Source organism: Convolutriloba macropyga, chromosome 7 (genome assembly GCF_964194025.1).
Source record: "Convolutriloba macropyga chromosome 7, txConMacr16.3, whole genome shotgun sequence".
NCBI classification, from domain to species: Eukaryota; Metazoa; Xenacoelomorpha; order Acoela; family Convolutidae; genus Convolutriloba; species Convolutriloba macropyga.
The window spans coordinates 58,889,971-58,911,363 of record NC_134474.1 but is presented as its reverse complement, the minus strand read 5'-3'; the positions used below and the strand labels follow the sequence as shown (position 1 = coordinate 58,911,363).

At 36.0% G+C, this 21,393-nt stretch overlaps 1 protein-coding gene across 1 annotated transcript in view; it reads right to left on the bottom strand.

The window, feature by feature from the left end:
• Window positions 1-455: 455 nt before the first annotated feature.
• The window catches only part of LOC142343197 (uncharacterized), an 88,020-nt gene continuing 67,082 nt past the window's right edge, over window positions 456-21,393 (bottom strand). The window contains exons 14-18 of the mRNA XM_075394925.1: window positions 14,664-14,888; window positions 10,783-10,978; window positions 2,346-2,583; window positions 1,589-1,758; window positions 456-1,261 (exon numbers count right to left, since the gene is read on the bottom strand). Coding sequence (XP_075251040.1) covers window positions 489-1,261; window positions 1,589-1,758; window positions 2,346-2,583; window positions 10,783-10,978; window positions 14,664-14,888 — 1,602 coding nt within the window. The 3' untranslated portion in view covers window positions 456-488. The remainder of the gene's footprint in view (window positions 1,262-1,588; window positions 1,759-2,345; window positions 2,584-10,782; window positions 10,979-14,663; window positions 14,889-21,393) is intronic.

Here is a 21,393-nt window from a genome sequence, read left to right as displayed (position 1 = left end):
TTTATACCGACTCTGTTCATTTTGAATTGCTTTGCTGAGCAACTGATGTTCAAATTCACTTTAAGCAGAATGAGAGAAGAGAGAAACTAGCATAGAGAAGTCAAAAAGATTTCACGCAAAATGTCGAAAAAGCGGCAAAATGGTAAAGCGAAAAAAAGTTTGACGAAGTAAAAAAAAAATACGAGCGCAATAATAGCCGGCTGAGAAGATGAGGGCGGCTATTAACAAGTATTTTCAATTCCAACTGCTGAAAAACTGACAAACAATGGCACACTATTATGATAAGGCAAATGCTTTGAACAAACGGATAGATGTGGCGACAAAAGAGGGCTAGGTTTTTTTTCTACCACAAAGTATATTATAAAGCAACTATGAATGCTTTTTTAGAACACTTTATTGCCCGAAGTCATTATTATGTTTTTAGGATTATTAGACTAACTTTAAAAAAAACGTCACAATACTTCAAAACTAATCTAAATCTATATACTCTATTTATGAACATCGACATAAGTTTTATATCTAAACAAAACCCCATTTTCGGCTACTGATTTTGGGTCTGAATTCAAGTCTGTTTTGTACCGCTGCAGCGCAAACTTAACTCCTTTTGAGCTTCCTTTGCTCCCGGGCCTATCCAATGGATTTTCACTAGCAGCACTTTCTCGGTTAAGATTTTCCTCCGGTGGGTCATCGTCATTGTTGTCACTGAATTCATTAGCAGTAGCAGGAAAAACCGATAAGTCCTCGTGTGCCCCCTGATTGTCTAAGGAATTAGAGTCCAATGCCTTTGCTCTGGATTCATCAACTCGATGGTCTGTATCAACAGGGATGTTGTTACTGTAGACTCCAGCAACGACATCGTTGCCGACGGTAAACTCTTCATCGCCATCGCCGTAATCTGTTAGCTCCGTCTGATCTGACAACAGTGTTTCTTCACGTTTTTGTAGGATATTAGCAGATGGATCTATGTTATCCTCGTCCTCTTCATGAAACGACACATCAGAAAGCCCTCTACTGTTAGGCCTGTGCGTTCTCGGCTCTTCCAGAATTTTCCCTCCCAGAAAGGGTTCATCAGTCGCAACAGTCGCGGGTGAGAACAGGTAGTCTCGCCGATATGTTGCGGGTTGCACGTGCTGATATTTCTCCCTATTCTGCCAGTACTGATTGCGTTCTTTGATTACAACACCTTCTAGCCAGTCAGCTACGTCATATCGCCCCACTATCTCCGATCGCAGAGATTTGAGAATTTTGACACACAGATCCCCTAAAAGCACTTTTGAATATCAGTTGAGACTTTTAAATGAGGTATACAGAAAATGTTAACATTCGCTTAAGGTGGCAACCTGGACTATTTCCCATTTTAGGCACCATCTAGGGGTTTGAACCCGAAACACACTGCAGAGAGGAAATGGTTGGGTAGTCTGCTTTTGAATTCAAGTTTCGGAAAAAACGGCAACAGGCAGACCTTAAGAGTAGAAAAAATAATTCAATTTCAACAACCAGGGAACTGTCACATTCCTGAATTATTTTGGTGTACAATTGATACATGACAGTCTTACATAACAACTGAAGCTGGAAAACTATGAATCACCTGAGTCAACATTCTTCCGCCTCCATTCGCGAAGGATCTCAAACTTCTGTTGCATGACATTGGTCTTCGAACTAACTCTGGCCTTGTTCCTGTAGGACGTAGAGATCCCCAGAACAATCGCAAATCGGTCAAACTCAAGAGTCAATTTGTCCACTATCTGACGCAGGCAACTAAAATTTGCATCATTTGATTTTTCGGATCTTTTCTTTTGGGACAAGTTTAGCGGGTGCATTTTATTTGCTATGTAATTAGACCAATTCTGTAACTGGGCAGCACATAAAAAACTGCTGTTCCAATAACTACAATTTTCTCATCAAACCAAACGCAGATGACAGTGTCAACCAAAAACTCTTCTTTGCGATAAATATAAGATTTTTCGACACTAAACAGTGATCGTCAAAAGCGCAACAAGGAGCCCTTGAAGGAGAAATAGTATAAAAAAACTAACAAAGTGAAATATTACCCCATCAGAGGAACCAAAATCGCGTCCCAATTGATACCTTCCCAATCGGCCACCAAATGATACCTTGAATAGGACAGAGAAGGGGTTCCAAACAGGCCAAAAACTGCTCTTTATACTATAATCTTGTCTTTTCAGCAGCTTCGATGAATTGCTCGGCGACTTAGTGCCCTCCGGGCTTTACCTGTTTATCACGTTCTTGAGGACGAAAAGCGTCAGACAAAAAATCTCATGAAAAAGACAACAGGACTGATAGATTTGCTACAAACTTCGTTTAAGAGCTATTAAAAAACTAACTTATCGTCCAATATCTCATCATCGGCGTATGGCTTTCTGGGCACTTTAGCCAGTAGAAATTCCAGGTACTCCGGTACGTTGTAGACCTGTTCGCAGTGTCCGTTCACAACCAACAAGCGGGCGATGTTGAGTGGAGGGAAACTGACATGGCACATTCCGCCTCCTTGAACTGATATGACGTCATTGGAGCTTCCAGTGTTGGTCAGCAGCACCCACTGTTTGACCAATTTCTCGTACGCTTCAAGAACATAAATTGTGACCCGAGACGAATTTCGAATGAATAATATCATTCCCCTTAGTCATTATGAAAGATATGTTATTTATAACTTTTCGACAGACTTAGGTACACAAAATTTAGAAAAACGGGTCACAAAAATCACCTTCATTAAAATGCTTCGATTGATGATCTCAAAGTTAACCACAATACAGCTCTTCGCTATCTTCTAGATTATGTAGCTATACTGAAAATAGTCGCCATTGATTCCCATTACCCCGATTTGGATTGAAAGAACAGAAATTGATTTTTGTACAAAACCATTTTTAAAGTGCAAACTATTTCATGTCGTTTCGAATTGACCATACCTCTGTTTCTCAATGAGAGGATACAGGGGCTGCTATCAATACCAATAAGCATTATATATGGTAACACAACCGTTAGGAACGATTCGAGTAGCGGTATCTAAAATTTTTTATTTCCTTTTCCGATAATGACTCAATTGATCCTAAATTAGTTTGCCGAAAACCACTTAGGACAGAAAGAGTGAGACTAGCCTAGAGAGGGCAAAATATTGAACAAGCTGTGAGCTAAGGTGAAGCAAATAAAAACTTTTTTCGAGGAAGTAAAAGAACACAGCAAGACAAGTCCTGAATCATAATCCAAACCATTGAATTAATTGGACACCTGCCAAACAACATTTGTCCAGCAACAGCAAACTATGACAGCCAACAATCCACAATCATATATGAGCAAAAAACAAAAAAAATTCTGAAGGATTCTAAAATTTGATATTCCAAGCACTAGTTTTATGTGAAAAATCAAAACAACACAAAAAAATTGAGACCATGCAACTATAGAAAGCGTAAAAAAACAAACTTGTGGAAATCAATAACAGACAATGCAATATTGGCAAAAAACTGAGAAAACTAGCAAAATATAATTTTTGAAAATTAGGTGCGTCAAAGCAAGAACATAGCCGGAAAATTGCCGGAAAATAGCTGCCGTTGACCCAGTTGACGCACATTGGGATTGAACCAGAAAACGAAAAAAATTAGAGATAGAATTTGACAGAATTTCTGTGTCAAAGGGTTCTTATTTGGTGTGTAAATTCTGCATATTCGGGTAGTTTCTAATACACTTAATTCAGCTTTTAAACAGAAGGCTACTAGGAATATCACTATTGCCAGCTAGCATTCGCTTTAATGAACTTTGATAACCTTATGCATTATGACTTAATGACCGGGCTTTATCGGTTTATCCAGTTTCTTTTAATTGTTCTTTTGAATTTGACCGTATTCACTAGATTGCCTAATTGAATACGTGAAAGAATTAAAAATCACTTTAGTTGAAACAAAGTTGTGTCAAAGTGTTCTAATTTGGCGTGCAGTTTCAGTTAGATTCTAGAACTATACTTAATTCAGCTTCTAAACTGAAAGCTAAAAAGCTTAATACCAATGTCAAAAAGCAAAAAATTTGTTGAACTTTGATTACATAAATCTCAATGACTTAATGAACGGGCTTTATAGGTTTATCCCGTCTATTTTGATTTCGCTCTTTTAACTTTGAAAGTATTCATCACATTGCGCAATTCAACGCCTGAAAAAAATTAAAATCTATTTAGTTGAAACAGTGGGTGAAGTAAGTCAGAAGTCAAGCGTGAAAATCGCGACTTAAGTAAACCGAAAAACGTGATCAAAAGAAAAAGCTAATTAAAAAAAAGGAGAGCGCCTTAATAATAGCCGTTGAAAGGCTGACGCCAGCTATTAAAAAACAAATAAACATGTACTAAAATCTTGTAACACAGCATAGCATGCATACTTTGAAGTCACAGATAAGTCAAAAGCAGTTTCGTTAGAGCAACTAAAATAGATTACCATTACTCTTCAAGGACGGCGCACCAATGCAACACATTTCCTTTGAATTGTAAAAAAAACAGTCGGCAGATTGCGGGAAAATAGCTGCGATAGACGCTTGCTAGGGGCCTTCCATGAATTGAAACAACTAAAGAAATAAGATAGATAGGTTGACCACCCGTCCTTTAATAGACCACTAGACTTTTTGGGTTAGACCCGGACTGTCATTTTTATGATACACATACTCTCTAAAAGGAAAAAGCCCTAACAGAGCTTTATAAAAATTCATATTTTAAATCAAAAACTCAAGACTCTAATACTCAAGAATTAAGGCATATACGTTTGGCACTACTTAGATGCACACTATTGATCTTTAACTAGTAAATTTTCCTACAATTTAAAGTTATAAAAGTGATTTCAAGAAGTCACTTTTTTGAGTGAGGTCAGTCTAGCATTTAGCCTGAAAGCATAACAAATGACGTCACACACACACACACACACAAATTTCAAATGCAAAGCAGTAGAAGTCACTGAAAATGAAAAAGTCAATTCCAAAAAGTCAGAACGCAAGAATCCTGGATGAGACGACGAATTAAAAAAACATAGCAGTATAAGTCCTGAATAACAAACCAAAGAAAACAATTAGCTTGGATCTGCCAAAAAATAAGCCGCTTTAGATGTCCAATGAGAACAGTTAGCTTGACACTATTGAGATTAAGCAATTTTACCACAAGAACAAAAAATCAAGACTAAAAATTCAGATCTAAATTTTAAAGACATGGTTAAAATCAAAACGATTTCTTAGAACTTATGCCACTAATTTAATTCCCTTCTTTCTAATAAGTAACCGATGCAACATTTCATCAATGAGGTCAAGTGATAAGACAGCAATAAGTTCAATGAATACTTGCAAAATTCAAAAAATCACTAATAGTTCTTCGATGAAATAAAGTTTTAAACAAAAAAAACTTTTTTAGAAATAAATAAAGAAAAACAGTCAAACATAAAGCGACAAATTTCGGAAGAATTGCTCTTGAACGACAGGCGAGGCAATTTAATTCATGGTCTTTAGTCTAGATCAACTTTTCTTTATGGGTGCAAAAAACTTTGACCCCACCGGGATTCGAACCACTGACCTCTCGATCCAAGACCACCCGCACAAACCACATCGCTACGAGTCACTTATTTTGCTATGCTGCAAACCTCACAGAAGATTGCCTGGTCCCTGAAGCTTGAAAAACTGAAAAAATGACGAAAATTTTCGAAAACCTGAAAAAAAATGCGAATTTTGCCCAAAAAAAATTGTTAAAACTTGTGGTAATCAAAAGTTGAAACCTAATTCATTGCATCTAAAATTTTTTCAGTAACTTATTATCCTACCCCTGATGAGGTTTTCTGGCCCCTGGGACTCAAACAACTTGAAAAATGATGATGTCAAAAAATAGGAAAAAAAATTGCACAAGTTTTGTCAAAAATTGCTAAAATTCATGATGGCAAAAACATGAAAACCAATCCATTACCAATAGAAAATGTGCAGTAATCTATCATTGAGTCCTTTATCGAAGCCTAGAGGAGGTCTCTTGACAACTAGGGCTAAAAAACACAAAAAATGACAAAAATTTTCAAAAAAAACCTGAAAAAAATTGCAAAATTTAGTATCATTTTGCGTGTTTGTGATTGTAGTACCATATAGATCCTAAAATGGCCACAACAAACAATTTGGTCTCGCAAAAGGCCTTCATCATTTCTTGAACATAAACCGACAAATGTCGGAAGAATTGCTCTTGAACGACAGGCGAGGCAATTTAATTCATCAGGGGCTCTAGCCTAGATCACTTTTTCTTTATCCGTGCAAAAAACTTTGACCCAACAAGGATTCGAACCACTGACCTCTCGATACATGGCCACCCTCACTAACCACTGCGCTACAAGTCATTCAATTCTGCTACGCCGCAACCGATTTTATATTAGCAACATCGAAGCACTAGAGATCACTCAAAAATGAAGGACGAAAGCGTGAAAAAGTCACTTGGGAAGTCAAAAAATGTTCTAAAAGAAAGCACAAAATTGTCAAGCGAAAAATTTGCATGAAAAACACACACGTTTACAATAATTGCTATGAACTTCGTTCAAGAGCAATTAATAATGAGACAAAGATAAAAGATAGAAAAATTAACAAAAACTCAAAAACTCAAACATTCGATAACATTTCTCGAAACCAATTGATGTCAAAGTCATAGACGGCATCAACTTTGAATAGAAACGATTTAATAGACTAAAATAATCCCTATTAGCAACCTATTAGTCCTGTTAATAATGAGAATAAACCATAAGATCACCAAAAATACAAAAAAGAACAACAAAACTCATAAGTTAACTCATAATTTTTGAAAAAAATGGTCAGAGTCATGAAAACTGATGAACTAATAACTCGGACCATTATTTGGTTCTTTTACGCCTTATTATCAGCCAATGGGACCTGACATTGATGATACTAAGTGATAAGACAACAGAAAAATTTTCTGAAAGTGAGCAAAATAAAAACATACCCGGCAGAGTGCCGGAAAATAGCCGCGATAGACGCTTGTGGCGTTACATGAATTGTAACAACTATAGAAAGAAAAAAGACAGATCGACCACCAGTCCTTTAATAGTCCACTAGACTTTTTTGGGTTAGCTTCGGACTGTCTCATTTTTATGAGACACATAAACGCTATAAGGAGAAAGCCCTAATAGGGCTTTTCAAAATTAGGATCTTTTCCGATTGTGGCCCCTCAGCTAGTAGGCGCATATTGTTTGCACCCCCCAGATGCACTTGCAATATTTGGGGGGGGACACAAACGGAAAAGATCCCAAAATTGATATCCGAAATCAAAAAATCAAAGACTCAATATTCAAGAATTAGGGCATATGTTTGGCACTACTTAGATGCACACTATTGACCTTTAATAAGTAAATCTTCACAAAATTTAAAGTTTTATAAGTGAGCTCAGAAGTCATTTTTGTGAGTGAGGTAAATCATTGAGAAAGTCAATTCCAAGAAGTCACGGTAAGACAAAACAAAAATCTGTTAGACGAAGTTAAAAAAAACATAGCCGGACAAGTCCTGAAATACAATTCAAAGAATTGAATGAGAAGCTCAACGCACTCTACCTGACCATCACATCAATTGAACAATGCCAGTTAGAACACAAACAAAATCATCTCAGAAAATTGAGAAAAAACTAAAAAAAATCAAAACAAAACAAAAATATACTCATTGCTAAAATTCGAAGCTTTTGAACCTAAGGCAAAATTTTCCCCCTTAAAATTACCTATTTCAAAAATATGTTCAAACACCAGTTTTTCTTTCTGAAATCCGTCCAGTATTATATTTGCAAGACCTGAAAAATATTCATTGGCCCTTGAAGATCGATTAAACCGAAAATTAGAAAAAGAAATCAATTGCAAATTATCAGGAAATGTTTCTGAAAATCGTGATATACATATCTGCAGAATCATTTCTGTGTCTCTAGAGGCCATCCAGTAAACCAATTCCAAGCCTCAAAATACTCATTGGCTCATAGATCGATAGGCAGAAAATATCATAGATCGATTTTTACAGAAAATTTCAAACTTCAAAAAATAGAAATTCGTTCTATTAAAAAGTTGAAAGCCATTCAATTGCCCCCTAGCAACTATTTAATAACATACTATCAAATCCTGGATGAAGTTCGATATTATCCTGGCTACTGACATTACCCTGACTACTGAAGCAAGAAAAAAAACAAAACACAAATGTTTTGAAATAACTTGAAAAAAATTGCAACTTTCATCCAAAAACTTCTAAAAGTCGAAAGGTTAAATTGTTGAAAACAAATCCATTGAAACTTAAAACCATGTAATAAATTTTTATCAGAATGTGGAATATGTTTTTTCGCACTTGAGAATGGGCGAATATCAAAAACTGACAAAAACTTCAGGAAGCCTTAAAAAATGTGCAGACTTTATCAAAAAATTACTAAAATTCGAGACATTAAAATGTTCAAAACTATTCCATTGTTACTAGAAACAATGTAGTGTCCTATTACCAAACCTCACAGAAGACTGCCTGGTCCCTGAAGCTGGAAAAACAGAAAAAATGACGAACATTTTCAAAAACCTGAAAAAAATGCGAATTTTGCCCAAAAAAATTGTTAAAATTTGTGGTAATCAAAAATTGAAAACTATTCCATGACAGCTAAAAATTTTTTCAGTAACTTATTATCCTACCCCTGATGAGGTTTTCTGGCCCCTGGGACTCAAACAACTTGAATAATGATGATGTCAAAAATAGGAAAAAAAAATTGCACAAGTTTTGTCAAAAATTGCTAAAATTCATGATGGCGAAAATATGAAAACCATTCCATTACCACTAAACACTATGCAGTAATCTATCATTGAATCCTTTATCAAAGCCTAGAGGAGGTCTCTTGACAACTAGGTCTAAAAAACTCGAAAAATGACAAAAGTTTTGAAAAACCTGAAAAGAATTGCAAAATTTAGTATCATTTTGCGTCTTTGTGATTGTAGTACCATATAGATCCTAAAATGGCCATAACAAGCAATTTGGTCTCGCAAAAGGCCTTCATCATTTTTGTTCATCAAAAGGCCTTCACAAATGTCGGAAGAATTGCTCTTGAACGACAGGCAAGGCAATTTAATTCATCAGGTGCTCTAGCCTAGATGACTTTTTCTTTATGCGTGCAAAACTTTGACCCCATCGGGTTTCGAACCACTGACCTCTCGATCCATGGCCACCCTCACTAACCGCTGCGCTACAAGTCAGTTAATTCTGCTACGCCGCAACCGATTTTATATTAGCAACTTCGGAGCACTAGAGATCACTCAAAAATGATGAACGAAAGCGTGAAAAAGTCACTTGAGAAGTCAAAGAATGTTCTACAAAAGCGCAAAATTGACCAGCGAAAGATTTGCATAAGAAACATAGCTGGCAGCTGGCAGATTGCCAGAAAATAGCCGCAATAGATTGGTAGATCGGCAGTCTAAAAAAAACAGTAAAAAAGACAGACCAAAAAAATTCGTCTTTTCATTGAAGGCTGATCTGTTATATTCTGATTAAGAATCTGCACAAGTTTTTGCCGCCTCTATTAGCTGATCTCAAATTACCTTCATTTAGAGTGACACACACCCATTTGACCTTATCTCTTTGAATTAAAGAACAAAAAAGTCAATTTCAAAGTGAGGAAGTCATTTTTGAGAGTGAGGTAAGTCATGTGTGACCAAAAATTTAATCACACGCATGAAAAAACTCGCTCCACTAAGAGACGTCACACATGCAATTCAGTTGAAATTGCATGAACGATAGAACAAAAAGTTGCTGTGACGTCATATGGTCGTAACAAAAATCATGACGACGAAATAAAAAAAAACGAAGAGAAGGCCAATAATAGCCCCAGCTATCGCTGTGACGAATGTACCATAATTGCTATGAATTGCGTTCAAGAGCAGTTAAGAACTTCAACCCAAGGCTAGTCAGAACAAAAAAAACACGAAAAATTGCACCATTTTGAGCCCAAAAACTCATAAAAATGACCTTTTAACCTTAAATTAAGGCCATCCCAGCAGCTGCACCACTATAAGCACTTGAAAGACTACTAAAGCCCACTTTGGGCCTCTAACGAAACTTATGCCTCTAATGCCCGCTGTACTTTACCTGTTTATCCTGTTTTGAAAGGTCAAATTCATTGAAAAATGTGTGAACACATCTTGAAAATAAACACAGCGCACCAATACAATTCAAATTCTTTGAATTGTAAAAAAATATTAGGCGCGCTATAGTAGCCGCCTAGAATTGAGGACGCTGCTATTAATAATCTCAAATGTTTTTTTGAAAAAAAAGTGTGCAGGTCATAAAAAAGGTTCCCCTTGATGAACTCCAGCAATTGCAATTAGGCGCGATTAGAACACATGAGTATCAAAATAAAAGCACTAAAGGAAAAGAAACTCCGAATACAGAAGTCAAACTGACGCGCGTGAAAAAAAAACTCCCTCTCAAAAACCAACAATTTGTTCAAAAACCAATTTGACTCCACTTTAAAGGCAGTTTGAATCAAAATCACGCCTTAAGCTACCCTAATTTTCGCTCCCTTTAGTACTTCAAGGTGACTAAATTGCCCATTCTAATTTGACTTATCACTGACGTAAAAAAGTCGAAAAAAGCGTGAACAGATCTTTAAAAAAAGACAGCACACCACTACAATCCAAATACTTTGGATTGTAAAAAAAACCCCGATGCCCCCCAATAATAGCCGCTATCGCTTCGCGGCTATTAGTAAGACAGCTATAATAGCCACCTAAGAGAAGAGACTAATTAGGGATACCTTACCCAAAACAGTGATTTTAGCAGTAGTGGGTCTCCTGATATCATCCATCTGTTGAGGGTAGGGCAGAACGAGGGTGAATTTGGTGAAGTGACTGGCCATGGGTGTCTCGACATCCACAGAGTAGAGCGGACTGACTGCTGACAGACCTGGGAATGCCCTCAACAACTTTTGCTCGATCATTGAACCCACTGTCACAGACTGTAAAGGGAAGCTACCATTATTACAACAGTTGCCAAGATCGATAATCGTAATGATTTCCATAAGTTAAAACACAGCCGGGAGTGCCCGAAAATATCTGCCGTTGACCCATTGACTGACTGATGCCGGGATTGAAACATAACCGACTAAAATTGGAAGAAATACTCTCTAACGACTAGTGGAGCTCTAACCTTTTGCAGTAGCCCGCTTCAAACGGAGAGAGGAAGCATGAGAAGTTGACTTCACAAAGGTGCTTGAAATGACGGCACTAGAGTTTATTATAATTTGAGTGAACAGAGAAGTCACAGAACTTCATACAAAACAAAAATCCATTACGATAATCTTTGTCTCATACAATTGAGAAGACTAAAAACCAGACGCCATACTTTGCCTACGAGAGTTCTCTAATTTAGAAAATAAAAAAGATGTCTCGAAAATCGAAAATAGAGTTCAATTTAGAAAATAGAAAAAAATGAAGAGCTGTTTTTCTCATCTTTTTTTCAGAATCCTCAAAGAAAGATATGTTACCAAAAGAATTTAATCAACAGGTTAAAAAAATGCATAGATTCAAAAGGTTATTCATTCATTTCAATATAAACTAGCAGGCCCGCAAAACCATAACAGGAAAAACATTTACACGAATAAACGGTTTAAAAGAAGTAAAGGTTTCTGATTCATACCAACTCGGGCTCGAACCCATGCATCTCGTTTAACAACCATAGGTTTCACCACTTAAGCTATCTATGCGTATTGCACTTGTCTTTCCACAGCAAATTTCTGGAAAATGGCCTTTGTGACTTGCTTCTTTTTGCTATAGCAAATGAGCACAAAACTGTGCATATTAGGAGCTTAACAATGATGGCAAAGCGCGTCTCAAAACGCATTTATTACGCTAGGTTGCATGATTAAGGAACCCTAAAACATGTTACGATAGGAGCGCTGTTGACCGTTGTGCTCAATTGCGACTGATATTTACTAAAAAGGAAGATGATACGACAAACTACTCAAAACTTAGTTTCATAGCAATATTATGGATCATGGTAACAGAAAAACACTTCAAACTTCATATTAGCAGCCTTTCATCTTACGAACTGCGCTATAACCACTACAAACCACCGTTTTTCACAATCTCTTATCTTATCATATAACAAATTTCAAATTGAAGAGCATCTGAGATTACGCAAACATCAAAAAGTAAAGCGTGAAAAACTTAGTTGAAAACTACGAGTGTTCTAGATTAGCGCAGAATCTGTAAAGCTAAAACTTTGCCAAACAACATATTTACAAAAAATACTTAACTTCGTTGGGAAGCAACTACACGTAGTACCCAGGTCAGCGAATCCTCCCTCTGGGCGAGCATATTTTCAAGCACTCATTGCCTCGTGGTGACTGCTCTTGGCTCGCAGTCTTTTGTCCCAGGTTCGGTGCTCATCCATCTACTTACAGCTTCTTAGGTCTTTGACATCTCTCGATATGTAAGCTTAACAATGCTTTTCAATGCGGCTCTTAAACATGAGCTTCGAATGGCCCCTTAAACATGCAAAAATTTTGTCGCATTTTGGAGCTCCGCGTTTGATTAGCATCCGCCAAACACATACAGTAACATAAAACGACTCAGCGTCGCAAGAAATGCTCTCGAACAACAGGCGGCATGGGGTTGATTAGAACTTTTTATTTTTACAAAAGGGAGGGTACCCGACACGGGTTCGAACCGTCGACCCTCAGAATAGCGGTCCTCCAACTTACCAACTGCGCTTAACGACTACATACAACCGTTTTTCACAATCGTTTTACGGTATCAATAAACATAATTCATATTAAGAGCATTTGAGATCACGCAATAATCAAAAAGTAAAGCGTGAAAAACTTTAAGGAAATCTAAGAGTGTTCTAGAATAGCTCTGTAGAGCTAGAATAGAATCTGTACAGATAAAACTTAGCAGAAAAACAATTATACATTAAGAACTTCAAACTTAGTTTGAGAGCGATTAAAAAACACGTAGTACCCAGGACAGCAAATCCTCCATCTGGGCGAGCATACTTTCAAGCTTTCTTAGCCTCGTGTTAACTTCACCTGACAAAGTCTTTTGTACCAGGTTCGGTTCTCACCCATCTACATTGAGCCTCTTAGATCATTGACTTCTCTCGATAAGTTCCCTTAACCATGCTGCTCAATGCGGCTCTTAAACAAGCGCTTCGAGAGGCCCCTTAAACATGCAAAAATTCCAATTTTAGAGCACACGCGTTTAATATATAGGACAGCATGAAACAAAGGGATAAAAATCGCCAACAATTCCAATAATACATAAACAATTAAAAGACCAATTAAGCTTAGGACTCGTTAATAAAATTTACAACACGGTCAAAGCAACCTGGACAATATCGATAACTTCTCAACATAGCACGTTAGCCAAAGCAAAAGAAACCTTAACTGCTTGGAAAATCCGTGCGTGAAAAAAAAAGCTTCAAACACTTTGAGCTATAGTTTATAACACAGTTTCAGTTTAAAACTCAGTTTCTTCCTCTCTCAACAAAAAGCGTCGTGAATAAAAACCACTCTTGTCGCGCCACTCAACAAATTGTCCAGCAGTAAAAACCACTTAAAATTTTACTACTTGCGGAATTACGTACTTCAAGTTCAGTCAAAAAGTAACGAAATGGCCCGACGAATTCTGAAAAAGGCTCGAATTTGTCTCCACCGAAGACACTTGCGTATCAAACACCTAGTATATACTGGCTTTACACAAGAAGCAGCAAAGAATCTTAATCAACAAAGAAAAACTGTCAAAAGTGAATAAACCTAATAAATTAAGGAAACTCTCATCTTAGCATAAAATGCCATATTAGAAAAACAGCTTGAAGGAACCGCATGTTAAATATGTTGCTTGCTAAGCAAAAAATGCTCATACCTACAATTCTCGATCAAAAGAAGGTATTAACAAAGAACACACACACGCACACACACACACCACACACAAACGTGGAGGGGATGTAGCTTTGGAAAATTTTACGGGTGCAGAAAAACCGACCACAGAAGGGATCGAACTCGCGACCTCCAAGAAGGCAGTTTGACATGTTAACCACAAAACTATATCTCCTTCGATTCTCCGTCGCTTACAATCGGTTTTATCTTAGAAACAAACTTTATTTCAGAATGAAGGCAATTGAGATCATGCAAAAACTAAATGTGCAAGTCACTTGAAAGCGAAGAATTCAAAATCAAAAATTCAAAAGCGCAAAAAAATCCAGGTAAAAATTATGCATGATTAAAGACACACGTGTTTACAGTAATTGCCTCAAACTTCGTTCGAGAACAATTAATAATTCTTAGGTTCTTAACGATTCTTGAATTTCGTTGTTTTTGTAAACATTCATTGCCAAAATAAATACTGCGAGCCAAAATAAATACTGCGAGCCAAAATAAATACTGCCAAAATACTGCGAGCCAAATTCAGGTAGATGGCGTTCAAAAATGGCATAAAACAATATTAACAGTCATTTCCGATGAATTTTTCGAAAACAAGAGTAGCTCAGATATCTTTTCAACCTCGCGTAAACCAAAATTTTGAATATTATAGAAAAATTTTAGAATCACACCATAAATTGATAGTTGGTATGTTTCCTCGTGTAAGACGTAAAATTAAACCATAATATTAAACCATAATGAAAGAGACGGAATATTAAACCTTGACAGAGACAGAAGAAAGGTACTGGAATGAGTCTTTAGGCACCACTAAGTGGCTGTGTTTGTTCTGAGTAGCGAACAGTTTGCCCCCCTCTCTGAACACTTTCTTGCTCTCCGTGTACAATTGAGGGGCAGCCTGTTTCATGGCTCGGCCGTCCTTGTACTCCACCACCACACAGTATGCAAGGGCCAGTTGAGATGTCTTGATCTCAGCAAAAACCATCTTCTACAACACAGAGACCTCATGATCTCTCGACAACTTAGCTTCATCACATAAGAAACACAGCCAGAAACTGTGTCTTTCCCCGTCAATAATATTTTTGTTTTCATTAACATCCTTACAAAACAAAAGCAATTCTGTGTACTGATGTTTTGTGTACCAAATCAGAGGAAAGACTATTGGTTGAAACTTTTATATACCATTAGAAAGGTGTTGAAATAACGGAAGTATAAGTGGTCTTATTCTATCACTTGGATCGCTGATATAAAATAAATCTATTATTCTAATCCCATTTCTGTTGACGTGACCTGAGTTAATGTTTCCTCGGTCAAATGTTATTCCCAACAAGGTCTGTAGCTTTTGTTTTGACCTACAAAGCAAATACTACAAGCTTATGTCCAAAACTTCAGTTTCTTTCCAAAGGTTTCCACTGAGAAAATAGGGGAGTCAGATGCTTTCATAGTCTCTATTATTACTAACATACCCGGCATATTGCCGGAAAATAGCCGCCGTTGATTCCCATAACTCTATTGGGATTGAAAGAAGTCAAAACATCAAAATTTGATTTTTGTACAAAAACATTTTTATGAGCGATTTATACTGATGTCATTTCGTAGTTGAACAAACTCCTTTTCCTCAGTGAGAGGCTACAGGGTCTAGTTTCAATACCAATAAGCATTATAGATAGTAACCAAAAATTATGAGAACAAAGTTCAAGCACCGGGCATCTAAAAATGGGCTGTATGGGTTTATCCCGTTTCTATTTCTGACTTTGATTTTTTTATACTGACTCTCTTCATTTTGAATTCCTTTGCTGAGCAGCTGCTGTTTAAAAGGACTTTGAGCAGAATGACAGAAGAGTGAAACTAGCCTAGAGAGTCAAAAAGATTTCACGCAAAATGTCGAAAAAGCGGCAAAATGGGTAAAGCGAAAAAAAGTTCGACGAAAAAAAAACATAGCCGGAAGAATTCCGGAAACGACTTGAAGTGAAAATCTATTTAAACGCCATCCAACTACTTATCAAACAAAACTTGCCTTCACTAATTTATGATTATCTTGAAACAAAGTCATGAAACAAAAAAAAACAATAAAATCAAATCTGTTAAAATATGATTAAAAATCTGATCAAATTTTGTTATAAACTGAGATCCCGAAAAGACTATCTCTGCCAAAATGACTTCATCAAAACAACTAGTACTTACAATAACCATTATGTTAATTTTGAAAACATAGCCGGCAGATTGCCGGAAAAGCTGCGAAAGAATAGACCTCGTGACATAAAATAGAGATAGAAACAGATACAGATCTGAATTGAAAAAAAAATCGACGCCACTCAAAAAATTAGGCTAAAAAACATTCAGCGATAAAATAATAAAGCTTGTTAAAATTCATTCCACAGAACCCTCTTAATAGGGACCTTTACTGCACATATGAGTTCCTTTGACATTAAACAAATTCAAATTAAACTTAAGTTTTAAAGTGCAGAAGTCATTTTATTGAGTGAGGTAAGTCACGTATGATAATATAATCACGCAAATAACCTAAGAACTTTCGCTAAAGCGAGTGAAAAATGACGTCACGCGCGCAAATGCCGTTAGTGAGAAGAAGAAGTCATTCAGAAAATTGACTTTTTCAGCTTTGCTGTGTGAACAAATGTAAAACGAAAAAAGAGCGTCAGACGATGAAACAAAAAAACCAAGAGCAGCGCAATACAGCAACGCTCAGACTACAGCTTCGCAGCTATAAAAATACTAAGGCTAAAATTATGAAAAAAAGCTCTTAAAAACAACTTTCACTGAAAAACTGGAAAAAGTTACCACATTTTTTAATATTTCAAAAGCATATAAATCCAAAGAAAAATTCTCTTCAGCCAATAGGGTATCCAGATGCTCGCAAAACAATAGGCAAGTCATAATAGGCAAAGAAACAGCTAAGAACAGAACAAAACGAAAAACTGCAGAAAACTAAGAAAAATAGTTCCAATTTTCGACATTTTTTGTCATATTTCTCAACAAAAAAATAATTATTACCCACAAAATTGTAACCAATTGTTATGATAAAATTGCTCAAGTAGAAGCGCTATCTTCAATACCCATTTGAGCCAGTAAAACAAATTAATCGTCAAAAAACGCAAAAATTAGCCCGATAATAAGCAAAATACATTAAAAACCTCCGAGTTTTCATAAAATTCATATTAATTTCCAGAAACCTTCAAACCACTACCGAAACCAGCCTAAAATTGAAACAAAATCATAACCAAACCTCTTAACCAAAATAAATAAAAAACACTGCTTTAAAATGCCGCACGTGAACAAAAAAATTTCGCTCGCTTAAATTTTTCACACATCATTTTCTCGCTCTCTCAAAAACAGCGGTATGAACAAAAACCACTCTCTTTTCGCTCTACTCTTCACTTTTGTTCGGCGCCAAAATCATTCTAAATTTTTTCACGCGTTTTATTTTCCGCTTCAAAAATCACTCCAATAAAATTGATTAAAAAAACATAGCAGGACAAGCCCTGGCGTAAATTCAAAGAATTTTAATTGACTAAACAGTATCAATACCAATAAGCATTATAGATAGTAACTAAAAATTATGAGATCAAAGTTCAAGTACCGGGCATCCAAAAATGGGCTTTATGGGTTTATCCCGTTTCTATTTCTGACTTTGATTTTTTTATACTGACTCTCTTCATTTTGAATTGCTTTGCTGAGCAGCTGGTGTTTAAAAGGACTTAGAGCAGAATGACAGACGAGTGAAACTAGCCTAGAGAAGTCAAAAAGATTTCACGCAAAATGTCGAAAAAGCGGCAAAATGGGTAAAGCGAAAAAAAGTTCGACGAAGTAAAAAAAAACACAGCCGGAAGAATTCCGGAAACGACTCGAAGTGAAAATCCATTTCCATTTAAACGCCATCCAACTACTCATCAAACAAAACATGCCTTCACTAATTAATGATTATCTTGAAACAAAGCCATGAAACAATAAAGTAAAAATATAAAATCAAATCTGTTAAAATATGAAAAAAAATCTGATCAAATTTTGTTATAAACTGAGATCCCGAAAAAACTATCTCTGCCAAAAAAATTTCATCAAAACAACTAGTACTTACAAAAACCACTTATGTGAATTTTGAAAATATAGCCGGCAGATTGCCGGAATAGCTGCGAAAGAATAGACCTGCGTGACATAAAATAGAGATAGAAACAGATACAGATAAATTGAAAAAAAAATCGACGCCACTCAAAAAACTAGGCTAAAAAACATTCAGCGATAAATTAAGAAGGCTTGTTAAAATTCAGTCCACAGAAGCCTCTTAATAGGGACATTTACTGCACATAGGAGTTCTTTTGACCTGAAACAAATTCAAATTAAACTTAAGTTTTAAAGTGCAGAAGTCATTTTATTGAGTGAGGTAAGTCACGTATGATAATATAATCACGCAAATAACCTAAGAACTTTCGCTAAAGCGAGTGAAAAATGACGTCACGCGCGCAAATGCCGTTAGTGAGAGGAAGAAGTCATTCAGAAAATTGACCTTTTCAGCTTTGCTGTGTGAACAAATGTAAAACGAAAAAAGAGCGTCAGACGATGAAACAAAAAAACCAAGAGCACCGCAATATAGCTACGCTCAGCTTACAGCTATAAACATAACCGACTAACGTCGGGCGAATTGCTCTCAAACGACCGGCGAGCGGTTGGCTTCGTCAAAAACTAGCCACGGTTTAGTGTCGTCAGGGCGCTAACTCTTTATCCCGTTTCTGAATACGAAGTCAAATGAGTCAGACGAAAAATCGGCCCAGCGAAAAATTGCATAAAAGACAAACAGGATTAATATATTTGCTACAAATTGCTTTTGGAGAGCAATTAACAATGGCTTCTCAAAAGTACCTGTTAGATCATTTAAGACAAAAAACATTTCAACTATAACTCATTGGTAATGAGGATCAGAGATGGTGACATTACGCCACATAACAGCAGCTGAAGTGCGGAATCAACAAAGAGAGAAAGAGAGAGGAGAGAGAGAGATAAAACGTGAACGAGAAAGAGAAGGAAAGTAACCCCAACCGAGAGAGAGCGAAAAGCAGACAGGAATATCTTCTATGATTGGATTCGACACTGCAAGTTCTAGTTTTCTAACCTTGTTAATAAATAAATCATATAGAAACTCAACAAAAAAATCAAAACCATTTTTTGTCTCGAAAATTCTGTCAAGTAACGAATCTCCGAGACTTGAAAAGATTCGCTGGCCAGTAATAGTCATAAAACTCAGAAAAGGACAATATTGAAAAAATTTGGAAAAAATTGCAAATTTTAACTAAAATTCAAGACATTAATATCTTAAGAACCATTTCATTGTCTCAAGAGAATATCCAGTATCCATATTTCAATCCTGAAGATCCATACGCTTGGAACATGAAGAAGTTCCCCAACATTTGAAAAGTTTAAATTTTATTACTTTAAAACTAAAAGTTTTAATGTTTTTAAATATTACTAAAACTAAAGTCTAAAAACTGTTGATCACAATCCCATAAGCTCTATAAACTATGCAGCAGCTTATTATTAAACCGTGGAGGTCACAGGGCCTCTGTTGCCGGAAAAAATTCAAAAACATGAAAAATATTCAAATATTTTTAAAAATTGCTTAAAATCGTGATATTAAAATCTCCAAGAATATTCCATGTCACCTATAAACTATGCAGTAAGATATTATCAAATTCTAGAGGAATTTCCGTGGCCCTTGAGGCTAGAGCAGCCTAAAAAATGACAAAATTTCAAAAAAATTGCAAGTCTTGTAAAAAATTGATAAAATTGATATTAAAAATTTGAAAATTAATCCATGACCAACAAAAATTTTACAATAAATTATTATCAAACCCTAACGGAATCTTTTTTGACCCTTGAGGCTCAAAAAATCAGAATAATGACTATAGATGTTAAAAAATTGGAAAAATGGCAAAAATATCAAAAATATGCTAAATTTCGTGCTGTTAAAATATTGCAAGACATTCCAATTAATCTAAAATATATTCAGAAACCTATTTGCAAACCGTAGAGGAGGTTCCTTGGCTCTTAAGATTGAAAAAATCTAAAAAACGACAAAAAAAATTCAAAAAAAAACTTGAAAAAAGCAAGTTTTATCAAAAGTTGCTGAAATTTTTGACATTAAAAAGTTGAAAAACTATTCCATTACTATTAAAAATTTGCCAGTAACAGTTATCAAACCCCAGAGGTTGTTTTCTGGCCCCTTGGTCTGAGAAGACCTGAATAAGAGGAAAAAAATGTCAAAAAATTTGAAAAAAAATTGCACGTTTTGTCAAAAAAAATGCTAAAATTCGTGATGTAAAATGTAGAAACCATTAAATTACCACCACAAACTACGCAGTAACCTATTTGTAAAACCTAAAGGAGTTTCCTGGAAACCTAGGGCTGATAAAAATCAAAAAATGTCAAAAACTTTCAAAAAGCTTGAAAAAAATTGCAAAATGGTATCAATTAACGTTTTTTGCAAGCGGTTGTTCATCAGTAGCTAGACACGGGAGGGGGGGGGGGGGGGGCTACACCCGGGGCTGATTGGGGGGCAACACGGGTGGGGAGGGGCAACAGCGCGGTGGGGGGGGGGGGTGGGGCAATAGGGGGGCAACAGTGGGGGTGTCTTCAACCTCTAAGAACCGCCCTTCACACGATAAGTATAAGTATGAGTCTCCAAAACAGTTTGAGCTGAAACAGAGCTGAAAGGCTCTAAGAGCACTTAATGCCCACTGGGCGCTACTTGTTTATCCCGTTTTTGAAGACGAAAAGTCAAAAGCGTCAGACAAAAATCGGTCGAGCGAAAAATTGCATAAAAAAGACCGACAGGACTAATATAAAAGCTACTAAGTTCGTTTGAGAGCAAAAGGCTAAAATTATGAAAAAAAGCTCTTAATAACAACTTTCACTGAAAAACTGGGAAAAGTTACTACATTTTTTAATATTTCAAAAGCATAATTGATTAAAAAAAACATAGCCGGAAGAATTCCGGAAACGACTTGAAGTGAAAATCCATTTAAACGCCATCCAACTACTCATCAAACAAAACGTGCTTTCACTATTTTATGATTATCTGGAAACAAAGTCATGAAACAAAAAAGTAAAAACAATAAAATCAAATCTGTTAAAATATGATAAAAAGATCTGTCAAATTTTGTTATAAATTGAGATCCCGAAAAAACTATCTCTGAAAAAATACTTTACGCTAAAATTATGAAAAAAAGCTCTTAAAAACAACTTTGACTGAAAAACTGGAAGAAGTTACTAAATTTTTTTAATATTTCAAAAAACATAAAAATCCAAAGAAAAATTCCCTTCAGACAATAGGGTATCCAGATGCTCGAAAAACAAAAGGCAAGTCATAATAGGCAAAGAAACAGCTAAGAACAGAACAAAAAACGAAAAAACTGTAAAAAATTAAGAAAAAAAGTTCCAATTTTCGCCATTTTTTTGTCATAATTCTCAACAAAAAAATGATTCTT